This window comes from Monodon monoceros, unplaced genomic scaffold, assembly GCF_005190385.1.
Source record: "Monodon monoceros isolate NGI ecotype Baffin Bay Population unplaced genomic scaffold, NGI_Narwhal_1 Super_Scaffold_11, whole genome shotgun sequence".
Classification (NCBI taxonomy): Eukaryota; Metazoa; Chordata; class Mammalia; order Artiodactyla; family Monodontidae; genus Monodon; species Monodon monoceros.
The window spans coordinates 116,952,898-116,965,906 of NW_021703767.1; the positions used below are offsets into that span (position 1 = coordinate 116,952,898).

Here is a 13,009-nt window from a genome sequence, read left to right on the forward strand (position 1 = left end):
TTTGCCTTTTTTTCTCTGTTTAGATCATCTCTAAACATCTTTTCTTTTCTTCCTCCTGTATTATATGAAGTATCATCTTAAAATGGTATAACTAGATATTGTAGTATCTTAGGATAGATTGATTATTCTTTTAACACAATAGTCATAGCGAATCCCTCTTTTATGTTTTTAGCCTTAACAGGTTTTGAAACTTGTAACAAGTATGAAATTAAGAACAGCCTTGGACAGAGAATTTACTTTGCAGCTGAGGACACTGATTGCTGTACCCGAAATTGCTGTGGGCCTTCTAGGCCTTTTACAATGAGGATTCTTGATAATATGGGCCGAGAAGTCATAACTCTGGAGAGACCACTAAGGTGTACCAGCTGTTGTTTTCCCTGCTGCCTGCAGGAGGTCAGTGAGCAATGACCAGGGTAATTTTTACAAATACTTTGCAGAGTAGTTCTGCAAGAATTTTCACCTTATTGGTGAATTTATATAATCACATGAGATTTAAAGGAAAAGTGGTCCACCAGCTATTGGTTTATGCTTGAGGGTAAATGGTAGGAAGGAAGGCAGGTGGAAAAGAGTGAGCAGTTAGCCCCATGTCCCTGAGCAGTGTGCCCCCCGGGGGTGAGATCAGGGATCTCAGAGACCAGACTTCTTGATCTTCAGGGAGAGCTGAGAACGTAGGTCACCTTGGTCAAGTCCCTCACCTCAAATGACCATGAGGGCCTGGCCAAAGCCAGAGGAGGGCCCAATAGAGAATATCCTCGAATGCCATCCCAGAGGCAAGTGGACAGAAGAGTGAGGAAAAGAACACATATGTTCAGTTCATCTCATTATTTTAGCCAACCTACAAGGAGCAAACCTAGGAGAGACCCCCTCTGAGAAATCTCAACTCCTGTGTTTTTCAATTCTCCATTTGAAAAAAACAAGTAATATATTTGAGTCCCTGTAATAGGGGTATGTGAATTGTGAACACCTTCAGCTCCATAATGACCAGGTGTCTCTTTCATAGTACTTGACAGCCCTCTGATAAAGAACATGGATCTCAGGGGAGACTCCAGGGCACAGAGTGTTTATAGGAAGTTTGCCTTTGCTTGTATCTCCACTGGCCTGAGACCAGAGCTGCCTGGGTCACTCAGTCATCCATATGGGTAGCTGTGAGAGCAGGGCACACAAAGATACAAGCACATAGAGATTTGATGTCTAATACTGCTCTTATTTTGAAAGGATAACTGAAGTTGTTCATACTGAATTATTTTGTTTTCCATGTCAATTAGTTTAGATGTAATAATATTCATTGGAATAGCTGAGGGAAAACTGAGTGTGATGGAATATGCTCTATAATTTATAGAGCACATTAGCATACATTATACAATTGATCTTAATAAGGAGATCTAGGAAGTCCTCAGTTACAGATAAACTTGTTGAGATGCTGTCAAGGTCACCCAGCTAATGTTCAGAGCCAAGATTCCAGGCCCCATTTTCTTTCCATGCTAGCACTATTGCCACTCATATTTGAAAACTGCCCCAGTGATCAGGGCTCTGTCCATACACTTAAACCACTGTTTTTAAAGGAATTTGAGGAAATAGCTATTAATAATTTAGACATTTTTTGTAAGTATGGAAATTTTAAAATATACAAGACCAGTAGAGCAGTGCTTCAGAATGGAGACAGTGCATGCAGCCTCCCCGAGTTTGTGTCTCATCTCTTCCACTTTGCAGCTGGGGAATCTGACACAAGTTAATTAACCTCTCTGTTCCTCAGTTACTTCCTGTATAAACAGGGATAATAGTACCAACTTGGTAAGGATGTGGAGTGAGTTAAGTGGTGCTTAGAACAGTGTCTGACACTTAGAAAGTATTCAGTAAATGAGAGTTCTTATTAGACATTGTTATGATTACAGTTTATATATTCTTTTGCTTTTGTAGATAGAAATCCAAGCTCCTCCTGGTGTACCAGTAGGTTATGTTACTCAGACCTGGCACCCATGCCTGCCAAAGTTTACACTTCAAAATGAGAGGAGAGAGGATGTACTAAGACTTACTGGTCCATGTATTGTCTGCAGCTGTTGTGCAGATGTTGATTTTGAGGTAAGAGGTGTGATAACGTTTATGGGTTTTGCTTTCCTAGTATAAGAATAACATAAGCTGGGAGGATGTTACAAATACAGTAAATGAATATGTATGTCCTGATATCTCAAGAGGGTCTCAGTGTCCTTCATATTTATCTTTGGTCAGAGAGATGGTTATTGCTCTGATTAAGCATCAGTGTTGATTGTGCTAAATGGAAAAAAGAGAAGCAGAGATTTGTAGTCAAATAAATATAAACAAAGCATCTAACATTGGTGGTTTTTGTATAGAGGTACTGTATGTTATCCATTTTAAGTGGAACATTAACCTTGTCATCAAAGTCTGATTGCCAAAGCATATGGTTCTTCCTTAGCATGAAACACAGGCTGCCAGTGCTCTAGGCCCTCTTCAAAATCTCCGACATCTTTGAGTTCCTACAAAAAGCCCAATTATGCAAAGAGAATTTTAACAAATATATGATGTACTACCCAATCATGCTTCTCTATGATCTCTCCTTTATCTTTGTATTAAATTCATTCATTAGAAATCACAATATATCTGTGTATTTACTACCTGGAGGAATTGCATCACAGCAGTTTTTCAACAAATGGGGCCCAGACTTATGGCCCAAATTATTTAGTTGCAAATGCTTAAAAGCTGAGAGATTATAAAACTTAATCTTGATACCATGATTCTCTTGTATAAGCATAAAATCTGGTAAACTGGACAATTTTCACAGAAGGGACAAAAATCTAAAACTGAGCAGGACTGCCCCCTTATGATAAATAAGTGGGAACTCTGCCACTGCCCCTGACTTGACAAGGTTTTCCACTATCCAGCTTCATTCTTTTATATTATCTGCCTGGCTCTGCTAGTCATATGATTTTTAATTCCTCTGTTATATAAAGATGGATCAGTCCTCTCATTGACTTCAGTGTTTAATGAGGCAGACAGGCAATTCTAAGAAAAGTACATATGATGTAATTAGAGACTTTATAAAGACTCTTACAAAGAATGCATAGTGTGTGTGGGGGATATAAACTATGTATGTTTAAAGATTTTATAGGTTTGTGTATAATAATAGTTCTCTATGTAGGGGTTATCATTCCCATAAAAGATCCAGAGGATTGAAAGGTAGTTGTTGTTTCAGGGAATATTAATGGAAGTTTTGCTGACATATGTTTTATCTATGTAAAATAAGTAAAAATACTGGTGAAGTAAGTCATACTGGAGTGTGAAACTCTTATATTTAATGATAAGAAAGTTGGAAATCATTCAGCAACCCTTCTCAGTGGATACCTTAAAGCATCTATTATAGGCAATGAATTAACTTCTCTCCTGTGCATCTAGAATGGTGCTAACTAGATAACATCTTTGAGGGAATTGAGAAAATAGTACCTTGAATCACTTTCTATATACTAGATAATAGAAATTTTGAAAGCAGGAATTATCAGTATGAGGGACCACTATGGAACATGGAGAAGAGTCATTCTAAAGGAAAAAATAATTCAGAGACATTTATAAGTGTACCCAGTGGTACTGATTCATAGATTTGATGTCAGTGGAGGAAGAAAGAAAATTTAGACATGATTCTAAAGTCTTATTGGTCTGATGTCTGATGTTTAAGAAGCTGAATGATGATGCCATTGACCAGGGTAAGAATCCTGAAGGAGAAACAGTTGATTTGTGGGAAGCTAATGATTTGTTTTTGAGTCATGTTGGTTTTTAGGTGTGTAAGGGAAAATGTTAGAGTTTTTGGCATATGGATGGTAGTTGAAGCCATGAGATTATCCCACGGGTGAGTAGAAGAAGGACAAGTAGACTTTGTAACCCTTAGAGATAATGAGGGAATCTGTCTTATTCCAGGGCTATTAGGAGTAGGAAAAAAATATGCCTACATGAAACTGATATCCCAATCTAGCCCCCTCTATGATTTTGAGGTCTGAATTTATAACACCAGTATGGGGCTTCCCTGGTGGCGCAGTGGTTGAGAGTCCGCCTGCCGATGCAGAGGACACAGGTTCGTGCCCCGGTCTGGGAGGATCCCGCGTGCCACGGAGCGGCTGGGCCCGTGAGCCATGGCCGCTGGGCCTGCGCGTCCGGAGCCTGTGCTCCGCAGCAGGAGAGGCCACAGCAGTGAGAGGCCCACGTACTGCCAAAAAAAAAAAAAAAACAAAATTTATAACACCAGTATGATTCATGAATCTTAAGACATGGAAACTGATCTTGAGTGGTGATACACATGGGAGAATTGAATGCAAAAACATACTAGATGGAGACTGATCACCAAAGTAACCCTCTATCCCTACAGAACAAACCTATCTCCACATGAGCAGATTCAAAAATTAACATACTGTTCTAGGAACTAATCTACCAAAACCAAACCGCATATAATAGAACAGTCTGTTATCAGTCATACAAGAAATACCTAAATAGACATTAAAGAGCCTAACAAAGAAACAAAAAGGGTCATAAGGGGAGGATGAAACAAATAATAAAGGCCAGGAGGATATAAAAACAAGCCAAATAGAACCTCCAGAAATGAGGAACAGTCATTGATAAAACCTCATTTGAAAGGATGAGCTACAGATTAGACACAGGTGAAGAGAGAGTTAGTGAACTGGATCACCCATATTAGGAATATAAAGAGGAGGTTGGTGGGCAAAAGATATAAACTTGAAGGGACATGGAAGCAAGAATAAACTACTGCATATGCCAAAGAGGAGTTACATAAAAAGAGGAGACAGAATGTTTTGATATAATATTCAAAGAGATACATAGCTAAGAATCTTGTAGACTTGATGCCATTGGTTCTCAGATTCAGAAATTGCAAGGAGTTCTGGTAAGAAAAAGAAATAACACCCAGATACAGCTTAGATAAACTGCAAACTGCAAACTAAAATAGGAAATCTAAAATCATCAAATGGGAGTGGGGAAGATTATTTCTAATACGTAATTCTCTGACCATTAGGGATTATGAACATTCCTCTAAGTTTACTAGCTACTTGTATTTGCTCTTTGAATTATCTTTTAATATCGGTTGCCTGTATTTTCTATTGGGTTGTTTATTTTTTTCTTGTCAATTCATAAATGTAGTTTGTGTGTTGAAGACGTTGACCCTGCATCTGTATTTCTGTCCTCTGATCTGCAAATATTTTCCACAAATCTACCCCTTTTGTACTTTGTTTTATAAATATATCTCAGTTGGCTGGACAACTGTGTCATCACAATTTATTAAGTAAACTATTCATTTCTTGCTAAGCTGAAATGACATACATTAAATTTCCACGAGCAATTTCTAGATTCATTCTTCTATTGCATTGTTACCACTTTTCTTACAGTAGTGCCTTATAATTCAATTATGGTAACAGTGATGTATCCTATATTTAGTCATAGCCACACAGTCACTAATCATTCTATTTTATCATATTTTCTTGCTATTGTCAGATGTTTCCTTTCATGTGAACCTTAAGATCATTTGATTAAATTTTTCAGAAGTTAGAATCCAATTAGTATTGTATTGTCTATGATTTTTTTAAACTAACATATTTATGATGCTAAACGTGTCTCATCCCAAAAGTGTAATATATTTTAATTCTTTTATACTCTTCATAAGACCATATAGAACTTCTATCTCTTTTTTTAAATTTTTGTAAGTAATTTATAGGCATTATCACTACTAATCAGGAATATTTCTATTTGTAGGTACTTATTGTTAATATTGAAAAAAGCTATTTATTTTTGTTTACCTCTTATTCAGCCTTGTGACTATATTCTAGTATTTAATTTGGAAGGCATTTTTGCTATATTTACTTGGTTTATCTAGGTATAAAATCATATAGCAAATGAAATCATGGAAGCTCTTCTAATTTGCCAATTAACTTATTTTCTTTTCCAGCCTACTTCTTACAGCAAAACTGAATAATATTTGCCAATTTTGTGTATACCTACTAAGTTGATGATTTCAATTGAAATAGCAGCAAATGTTTCATAATTTAGAAAGATACTGGCTATTTTTCATAGTATTTTTCTATTCCTGTTTTACCTAGAGCAAGAATCAACATACTTTTTTTTTTTTTTTTTTTTGGTAAAGGAAGAGAGAGAAAACATTTTAGAGTTTTGGGCCATATGGTCATTGTTACAACTACTTAGGTCTGCCATTTTAGCATGAAAGTAGTCATACACAATACACAAATATTGGGTGTAACTGTGTCCGAATAAAACTTACAAAAACAGGGTGCAGACTAAATTTGACTCATTGACCCTTGCCTGCTGACCCTGACCTAGATTTTTATTAAGAATTGATACTTAACTTTCTAAACAGCAGAGCATCATAACAGTCATGAATACAGACTCTGGAGAAGAACACCTGGGTTTGAAATCCATTTCCATGACTTCTTATTTGTGTGAACTTGGACAAGTGACTCACCTCTCTTTGCTTTGGTTTATTCATATGAAAATTGTGTGTAATAATACTATATATCCTATAGAGAAATTATGAGGAAAAAATTACCTAAGACTTGTAAAGCATTTATATGCCTAGCATATACTAAATGTTATATAAACGCTTAATTAGTAAGTAAATAAAATACCTTTTCAGGACCTATGGATACACTCATATTTTTGAATTATATGATTTTTTTTTTAGTATTTTATACTTTATTATAGTATTTTTTATACTGGGCTCTATGTGCTAATGTACTATTTGGATTTTTGTATTTATATTTATGTTGTGAGATGAACCTATAGATTTCTTTTTAGAATACCTTTATCAATTATTTGTATTAAATTTATAGGTTTATAAATTTAATAGTAATATAATACCAGTTTACTACTTCCAGAAGTTGCAATCATTTTATTATGTAGATTTTCTGTTTTTAAAATATTTTCTAGAATTTAGCTAAAAATTATCTAGTCCTGTTGACTTTTCAGGTGTAGATCCTTATTTACTTTTCTGTTCCTTTCCTTTAAAACATTATATGTCTACCTCTTACATAAATTTTTGGTGAATTTTTAAATTTCTTGCTATAGTAATCAAAATGGGGAAGTGTTAATATCTGGTAAGTGTAGTAGTAGGATTATGATGGCTGATTATCTTTTGTATATTTTGTTAAAAATTTTTTTTCAAAAATTAAAAATAATTGAATTAAAAAATAAAATGTAAGGTTTTATTACTAGCTTCAAATCCTTACATGACAGCTATGAGCAGATAAAACATGAAGGTGTGCAATAGGGAATTTGTATTAGTTTGTTTTGCCACAAGAGCGTAACAAATAATCCCTAAAGCTCAGTGGCTTAAGAAAACATGCTTATGGGTCTGAAGGTCAAATGATATACCTAGGCTCAGACAGATGGCTCTGATTTAGGCTGCCAGTTGGTCTCAGGTCTGCTCCAGGTATGTTCATCCTGGAGCTTCAGCAACAGCAGCTGCCTGGATCATGCTTTCTAGTGGCTGATCACTGGAGAGCAAGACCAAGGCAAAACCACTCAGCCATGTTTAAGGTCTCTGCTGGTGTCACATCCACTAACACTCCACTGGTCAAACAAGGCACAAGGCCAAGCCTAATTTCAATGTGCAGGAAAGTATATTGGGCTTACAGAGGGAGGGGACTGAAATGACTATTTGATGAACAGTAATCCATGCTATCACAGTTTTTTTCATATTAGAGGTTTCAAGTTTTTAAAGAACTTAACCACCCACATCCAAATAAAATGAGTCAACTGTTTCTAATTTGCCCACATTTATGTAGCTGTCCCAACCTAAGCTAGGTCTTCAAAGGTTGTTGCCAGCACGTGTGGTACCTTGTGCATATTTGAAAAGGACACTTCTCTTACTGGTTTGACACAACTCTGCCTATATATACCCTGGCAAGTGTGGACTACATTCAGCCTCCACATGCCCACTTGGTGGGGTGCATTTCTCTGGCTATAAGCTGTTCAACTCTTTATCATGGCCCTGAGCTTTCCTCAGGCAGAACTGTAAAATTAGAAGAACTTTACTTTGGAGCTTCTTTTGTTCCATACACATTTCCTCTTTTGTTGTTCATCCTCCTCCTGTTGTCGAGTCGTACCCCAACCTTTGACCTGAGGCATCTCATCAAGTTACTATTGGTTACTTACCTTCACTCAAAACTGCCAGTCCTTTTTACCAGGCTCTTGGCATTTCATGTTTTCCTACTGACAGTGGGTGATAATGGGGCCTCCCATCACCTTTAAAACTCTGCCTATATCAACTCTCTGTGCTTGTGTTAAAGCAGAAGTCAGATAGGAGTTTCACTTACTACCTTCCTGATGGCTTCTAGAAATTTCATCAAAGAAATATTTCCTGCTTAAATTTTATTTTGGCTCAATTCAACTAACTTATTACTGTATGTCTTAATGGAGAACAGAAAATGTTAAATATTTCAGCTAAACTACTTTCATATTAGTTCTCTGTACCAAAGAAACAGGTTTTTTTAAATGAATCTATAAATGGATATAGGAATCTACATGCATGTAATGAGTGATATAATGTTCATAGTTATGAATGGCATATAATTTTAATATAATATTTGTTTTATTCTTTGTCTTTTTTTAAAATTAGATTAAATCTCTTGACGATAAATATGTGGTTGGCAAGATTTCCAAGCAGTGGACTGGCCTTGTGAGAGAGTTATTTACAGATGTCGATAACTTTGGCATCCAGTTCCCTTTAGACCTTGATGTGAAAATGAAAGCTGTGATGCTCGGCGCATGTTTCCTCATTGTAAGTTTATTCTTGCTAATCTGGGGTATAGATGGTTTCTCTAGGATCATTCTGAAATAATTTGGTAAATTTTACATTTTTAAATGACCTTAAATTTGTAGGTTTTATTGAAAGTGGTCCTATTTAATTTTAGCTTTGAAATTCCATTTTCTTCTGCTACTCTGGGTTCACAAATGACTAGCTTCTCTCTGGAGGGTCTATGCAGTTTCACATTGTAACAAGAGGATCTTATATATTAAGGAGAGGCTCTGGTTTTAGTAAAAAAAAAAAAAAAAAATTGGTGATTTGGAAAAGAGTCTGAATCTTCCAGTGTGTTTAAATGGAATAAGTCTCAGTGAAACGAAGAGATTTCTGCCTGATTCATTATTAAATTAAACCATCTAATACAGAAATACAAATTGTAGTAAGAATCTACATTCAATCAAGCCTTAGACAGAACTACCAATTAAGAGGAAATATATGAGATACAGCAATGACTTTGAACTTGTCTTCACATTAAATTACCTAGGGAGCTTTTAGTAGTAGGCCATATTCCAGTTTAACTAAATCAGAAGCTCAGAATTAAAAGTTTGTGTAGCTCCTCAGATGATTCTATATACAGCCGATGTCAAGGACTCCTGGGACAGAGCAGTGGTTTTCAACCTTAGCTGCACAGTAGAAACACCTGGGTAGCTTTCGCACTCCCTGTGTCAAGACTACGTACCCAGATCTAGTAAACCAAATCCTGAGGTGGATCCAAGCCTTCAAGCTGTTCGAGCTATCATATGATTCCAAAGCAAGCAAGGTTTGGAGTCACTAGATTAATACGTTAAATATTGGCATATGGATGCAATCAGAAAAAAAATAAAAAGTAAAAGAACATACAGAAAAAGGATCCAGTTACTTCAACAAATAAATACCAGGAAAATAAAATAAAAAGAGAGAAACATCAGCTTAATGTAGTTTGTAGACCATGTTTGGAAACTGATTTAAACAAACCAATATAAAAAGACATTTACAAGACACTCAGGGAAATGTGAACATTGGCAATTTGATGATATTAATGAATTATTAAGGTTTTTTTAAAAAATATGATGTTATTGTGGTTATACAAAAACAGTCCATTTTCTTCAAGGGCACATACTGAATTATTTTCGGTATAAAATGATATGGTATCACAGATTTGCTTTTAAATAATGGGGGTGAGGGAAAAGGGACACAGCGGATGGAGTAACTGGTGAACCAAGCTGGGTGAGTGGTCATTGGGACTTTATTATACTATTCTATCTACTTTGGGACAGGCTTAGTATTTTCTATATAAACTTTTAAATATAACCACAGTTCTATCTAAAAACTATGTTTTCAGTAAGTGTTTATTTCACATGAGAAGAAAATTTTAACCTTAACTTGGGGAACTGTTTAACCAAAGGTTTACACACCATAACCAAAGATACGGTGTGTACAGGGTGGAGAGAGTAGTCTGGGGTGTTTGGATAGGTGAGAAATGGGATTGGGGTGGTGGTGGTGCGGTTATTAGGAAGTGAATATGGGGTAGATTGGGCAGTCTTCCCAATCTTATAGACCTTGGGAAGATACTGAAAATTGTTTAGTTAACTGGTTAATTTTAAGCTATGTATAAATAAAAGAGTTATAAACCCAAATTTTAGAAAGATAAATCCTGGTGACTGTGTACCAAATGGATTGAAGAGAGGTAAAATTGTAATAGTGCAATTGCAAGTGAATGGTGATAAAGATTCAATTATTTCTTTGTAAAGAGAAAAAGGAAAATGATAGATGTGAGAGAGGTACAATCCACAGGATCTGACAGAAGTTGTAGGGGAGAGGGTCTGGTTAGAAATTGATGGAGTAAGACAAGCTGAGGAACACAGTGGACAACAAGTTTGGAAGAGAAATCATAAAACTGGGCCAAAAAATTCTAAGATGTTATTCTAACTCTAAGATGGCTGTCATTCTCCAGAAACAATCTAAAAATTGTACATGGAACTCCAGTCACAACACAAGTTATATTACTAGAGAAGGAGTACAAAAAGTTGAGGAACAAAGATTGAAAGAGGAACATTCTAAGAGGCATGAAAAAAGTGAAATTTAGAGAAATTACCAGAGGATTAATTAAGTTCATACAGGTATCAATAAGTGAATAGAATTACAGGATTTAATTGCCATTAAAATGGAAAGCTGAAGCTATCAACCTTTCCCAGATCTACCTATTAGTTGATTTTTCTTGTTTAGCAGATACGTTATTGTGTTTCATCAGATCCCTTAGCATTTATGCATCTGAGAGCTGATCTCTGTTTTGTTGCTGAAAACCCATTTCCGTATTTTGTTTTTATCTAGGACTTCATGTTTTTTGAAATGACTAGAAGTGAACAGAGAGCAGGAGTGTGGTAATGCATTCATTGACATCTCCTCAGAAAATCTGAAGTCCCTATATCGATTGGGACTATGTAAAAGAAAAACTGGTGGATTTTTCTCTTAATGTAAATGACTTATTGTAGCATATGTGAATTACACTGTGATGCCTAAAGCTCCAGATACATGATTTTACTTTTCAAATTAAAGAGTTTATTTTTAATATCACTTACTTATAAATGTTTTTATACATTTTCTGTTTCATTGTGTATTTTGGAGAAAGGATATAGAAATTTTTACATTTAAACATAACTTCCTATGATTAATTACTGTGAACTACAGTCTTTGCTTTATTTTCAATTTGTATTGCAAAATTAATTAAGGACTTTTTAAAGTAATTTTAATATAAACTTATACATTATTTTATTAAATCTAGTTACAATTTATTTCATATGTAACAACTGTTATTTTGCAAATACGTATATTCAAAAGAATTCAAAATGAACATAATTTCAGTGTTTTTTTACAATTACATTCAAATAATACTCAATATTCATATGTCAAGGGAAAGTAAAATTATTTTTTTGATCAGAAAATCACACTACGTTTAACTTCTCCTATAAGCTAATCTGCAACTATAAATAACATTTTCATTTTGACAAGACTATAAATTACCAATTTTTGATAATGATTTTTCATGAAAAAAGAATGATTCTGTCCCCAAGAAAGACACATTTAAAGACTCACTCACTCTAAAACTGGGATATTGTTATAATTTTTGAAGTAATTATTTATATATGGAATGGTTAGCTCCTGTTCTGTATTCTGTCATTCATGGAACATAATAGTTTTCGGATCACTCAGGTGTTAATTAAATATATATATTCTGAGTATAAATGTCTACAATGGTCTATTAGATTATTTTTACCAACAATCAAATAACTAAAATAAAAAATTGCTGATATATTTCTTTGCATATTTGATTTTTGTTTTTAAACAAACTGTGAACAGTCAACTCACATGATATTCTGAACTTTACACATTTACCTCCCCTTCCCTTTCGAATCTCCTTTAAAAGAGCAAAAGCATATGATAATCTTTAGCAAAATATATACCTGTGCTGGAAACTAAGTTTTCTTCCTGTCAGAAAGTTAAAGGAATTTTTATACCCTGTTTTGTAGGGAAAACTGAATCAAGTGAGAGGAGTTGTCCAACCCACAATTTACCTCATGGAAAGGAAAAGTGTGTTTAGGAAATAAGAACTTAGGGGAGAGGTTCCCTTTCATCCTCAGCAGAACTCCAACACCATCAGCTCCTAATGTTGAGAACACTGGGATGGCAGGAAGCTGCAGAAAAGGTGAGGTCCAGACCGCCTTTCGTTAGCCTAAATAATTCACCAGATGCCAGATTCCTATGATGAGGTGTAACCGAGGCATTCACATTCAGTTTATAGTTGGTACAGACAGCATGCCAGTTAAGGCGAGGTACTTGCACAGCTGGACCCAGTGGCATTAGCTATGCCAGTTAGAGAAGGGAGGGTTTTCCAAGCCCGCTGTCAGGTACCACAACCAACCCAAAATGAGGCTAAGAGACTGACATTATCCCTGTGACAGCTACATCTTGCTTTCACTTCCCCCTCCTCCTCCCAATCTCCCCTACTCCTACTCCTTCTTCGCATAGGACTCAAGATCTCTGGTCAAGCAAAGTAAAACTGCAACTTATCTGAACAGCTCCTTCCTTCTTCAACTATGCAAAGAAGATCTGAGCGGAAACCCACACACTATCAGCAGAATCTATTTAAGTTTAAATACTAGAAAAATGTGCTCTCATTAAATATTTACACAGAAAAGACTCATC

The 13,009-nt window shown here is 35.4% G+C and overlaps 1 protein-coding gene across 7 annotated transcripts in view; it reads left to right on the forward strand.

Moving 5' to 3' along the window:
* PLSCR1 (phospholipid scramblase 1) overlaps positions 1-12,118 on the forward strand; it is a 30,751-nt gene extending 18,633 nt beyond the window's left edge. For 5 of the 7 annotated variants that reach the window (XM_029214391.1, XM_029214389.1, XM_029214392.1 and 2 more), the window contains 3 exons: positions 173-393; positions 1,918-2,079; positions 8,642-9,721. In XM_029214391.1, coding sequence (XP_029070224.1) covers positions 173-393; positions 1,918-2,079; positions 8,642-8,863 — 605 coding nt within the window. In that variant the 3' untranslated portion in view covers positions 8,864-9,721. Of the gene's footprint in view, positions 1-172; positions 394-1,917; positions 2,080-8,641; positions 9,722-11,137 lie in introns of those variants that run through there. The other 2 variants (XM_029214395.1, XM_029214394.1) reach the window with 2 other exon arrangements.
* Positions 12,119-13,009: the final 891 nt, after the last annotated feature.